This window comes from Notolepis coatsorum (genome assembly GCF_963971535.1).
Source record: "Notolepis coatsorum genome assembly, chromosome: 1".
NCBI classification, from domain to species: domain Eukaryota; kingdom Metazoa; phylum Chordata; class Actinopteri; order Aulopiformes; family Paralepididae; genus Notolepis; species Notolepis coatsorum.
The window spans coordinates 18,292,171-18,295,472 of record NC_140165.1 but is presented as its reverse complement, the minus strand read 5'-3'; the positions used below and the strand labels follow the sequence as shown (position 1 = coordinate 18,295,472).

The window sequence follows — 3,302 nt, the reverse complement described above, 5'->3', positions numbered from 1 at the left end:
TTCTGTTTTGCATCAATATATATATATGTATACTGTGTATATTGAGGCAAAATAAGTGCTTACCCAACAGACCCCAAGAAGTGCTGTATATTCTGTATTGTTTAATATAAATGCATTTTTTATTCCAATCCCGATTTGTATTTGAGATTCCCAAATCCCATCGGACTTGACTTCTTCGTGTCCCTCAATGAGTGTAATACCAGCATTCAACTGTATGCGCCACAGCGGTTTCTATCATCATCATAATCACCTCCCACACTATGCATAAAATATATAGGTCCGCGGAGAGGCACGCTGAGGAGGCCGTGCAAACTGCAATGGAATATGGGGCATCTCTCTCTCTTTACCTAATATTTTGATTCTATCGTGACATTTTTCAGTTGGAAGGAGTCTATATGCGTACCGGTTAAAAAAAATTAATCAAAAAGGGCACTTTTTTGATGAGGCTCAAAAAGGCAGGTGCTCAAGCACCCCTTGGCCTCTATGTGTGCACGTGCCTGTGTGTGTGTGTGTCTGACAGCTTGAAGTTTATCATGATGATATGATGATAACGCATAACATAATAAAGTTTTCAATCAATCAATCAATCAAACGTCTCATAACTCCCTGGCTGTCACGTGGCTGGTGACTGACAACTTTTCTGAGCCAATAGGCGCTTTGCGCGACCGTAGCAAGTCGCTTCCCAGCCGGGAGCAGCCGGCTGAGAGGTACTGTGGCGCCTCGCTCTGAAGGCTGTGCGTGGCTCGCTCCCGCGAGAGTTCCGCGCCGCGTCTCGTCAGATTTTCAGAGCAAGTCGGACAACATTCTAACCGTCATGCAACACGCTTGGCGAGGCCGTAGTAAAACCTGCGCAGATCTGCGTCCGCCTATCCCATCTCGAACACGCCTTCAGACATACTTGTTCGCTTTGTTTACGCTTCTCGGCTACTGGCGCATGCCTGTGACGTAAGCAGTACGCGACGAGAGCCTTGACAACCCTTTCGTCATAGTTTTATGCGGTTTGACAGTTTAGATGATAGCGCAAAGGTTTATCGTTTCTAGGAATTCCACCCAGGAAGGTGGTCTCACTTTTTTGCGGATTCTCCCTGTAAAAACGCTGTTGCCGTATAAACAAAAGGCACATCCGAAAAAATATTTTTGCGGATTCACCTGCTAGCGTTTCCGTCTAAACAGGGCCTATTGGGTTATATTATATGGTTAGAAGTGTTTTTAAGGTCCAGTCTCAGAGTTTAGGGGTGGGGTGAAGAAGGATTTGTGAGTGGTTACTAATAAGCTTATATGTTAAGTAAGTGAGAACGGAAGAATGGGGCAACTTGCACTTATGAATGACTGCGGGAGGTGTGACCTGTTGAGGATGCAGGCGCTAACAGAAAATAATACTGATGTGTTTAGATGTGTTTAGATTCAATAAGTGAATAATGTGGGAAGAAAGGATTCTGTGAGTGCTGTATTCTACCGCTGATGCCCTGCTGAATAAATCGACTGAGAACCTGAAGCCATTGACTTTCAAACCTGTATCCAAGCGTCTACTTTCTTGCCGTGAATTGATCAGTTGCCATCGTTGTTTACAAAGTCACAGCTGATTTGTAACATCAACATGAAATGGCATTTTATTTGTGGCAACCATCCTGATAAGTGGTGGCCATGTTGGAATATTAAGTAGCTAGCATCCTTTTTTAACAAAGTAGACACAAGAAAATGTTCATTCAGAATGTGGACCACTGGTGCTTGTAGGACAATTCTGCCAAATACTGCAGTTATCTGCTTAGCTATTAGGAACAAGGCCTATATGATATCATTTCAATGTCATATGCTGGTTATTAGCTTATTTCTTTACCGAATAAATAATAGTTCATGAAGTCAAATAAAATAATATCATTTAGGCATAAAGGTTGAATGAAAAATCATATAGTATGCATACTATATGAAGTTGGTTTTAATGAACATTCTGCTAAAATATCTATGATCTATGACCTTTTCTTCTAGTCATGCAGCTGGTGATTCGGCCATATTGTACCTTGGACAAAGACTTGGTCCTGACCCTGTTCAGCGATGGCATTCTGGAGCACATCGGCCCGTGTTTCTACAACGCCATGAGCAGCCCTCTCTATCTGGGCATCACCTTGGGGCTCGGTGCTGCTGGCTACTTCCTGGGCTCTGTCTTAGGGGCCTTGTTGTTAATAGGAGGCTGGGTGGGCCTGGTCTATTATGCCTGCCATGGGGTCTACTCTAACTTCGTCAGGGAGAAGCTTCGGACAGACATGCAGGACATTCCAGGGAACTATCTGACCCAGCCAGACGACTGCTTCTGGGTGGCTGAGGCTGAGGTTAGTGGGCGGTCGCAGATCGTGGGTATGGTGGCCATGGTGACCAAGCAGAACGGAGGGGAGAGGTACAGGGAGCTGTTCAGAATGAGCATCTCGTCGTCATGCAGACGGTTGGGTCTGGGTTCCAGAATGGCCCAAATGGTGGTTGACTACTGTAAGGAGCACGGTCTCACCAGATTGGTCCCGAGGACCAGCTCCACGTATGCTGCTGGAGTGGCCCTGTATCAGAAGATGGGATTCATCCACAGCCTGACACACACCAAATTGATGGCTCCTGATTGGATGACAAAGCTGTCCAGGGTCAAAATTCTCCTAATGGAGAAACACATACAGGCGCAATCAATGGCTCACTGCCTCTAGCTAATGCTTGACTAACATGTCCTGTATCAAACAAAAAAAAGTAATTAAAATGTAAAAGATTGGTGTAAAAAATTTACTTTTTCACTTTAATGAACACAATGAAGAGAGCAACCTGCAGTCCTGACATAAGTGGGTGTACAAAGAGGGGTGTATAAAGAGATGTCTTGAGTGTAGTCATGGCAATATTGCATCAGTACTCTCATCTCTATCTTGAGTTAGCTCTCCACTCTCGTAATGTAGTGTAATAAAAGACTGTATGAGTCTGTTCTCAGAGAGGTTGGGTAAATGTATTGGGAATCTCGAGCAAGTCTTGCATCTTGACACTAAGCTTATTCAAGCGGTCATACGCCGCCACTGCAATAACCACTTTCTACCACATTTCCCAGGATGGTAAATGTGGTAGAAAATGGTTATTGCAGTGGCGGAGTATGACCGCTTGTCATGGTGTGGTGTTTTTTTTCATTAGATCAAGACATCAGCCACCACTAATAAAAGCATTTTAAAATTGTAGAGCTGTCTTGGATCTCAACTTTTCTTCTAATCAGCCACCAAGTCTTTGAAGTCTGGTCTAGGAAATATTGTACTTTTACTCCACTACATTTATCTGAACACACC

General features: G+C 44.0%; 1 protein-coding gene across 1 annotated transcript; it reads left to right on the top strand.

Annotated features, from left to right (window-relative positions):
- Positions 1–1,988: 1,988 nt before the first annotated feature.
- Positions 1,989–2,687, top strand: LOC311225429 (putative N-acetyltransferase camello; the record flags this gene model as incomplete). Its single annotated transcript, XM_084310707.1, has 1 exon — positions 1,989–2,687. The coding sequence occupies one exon, from the start codon at positions 1,989–1,991 to the stop codon at positions 2,685–2,687; it is 699 nt and encodes a 232-aa protein (XP_084166833.1).
- Positions 2,688–3,302: the final 615 nt, after the last annotated feature.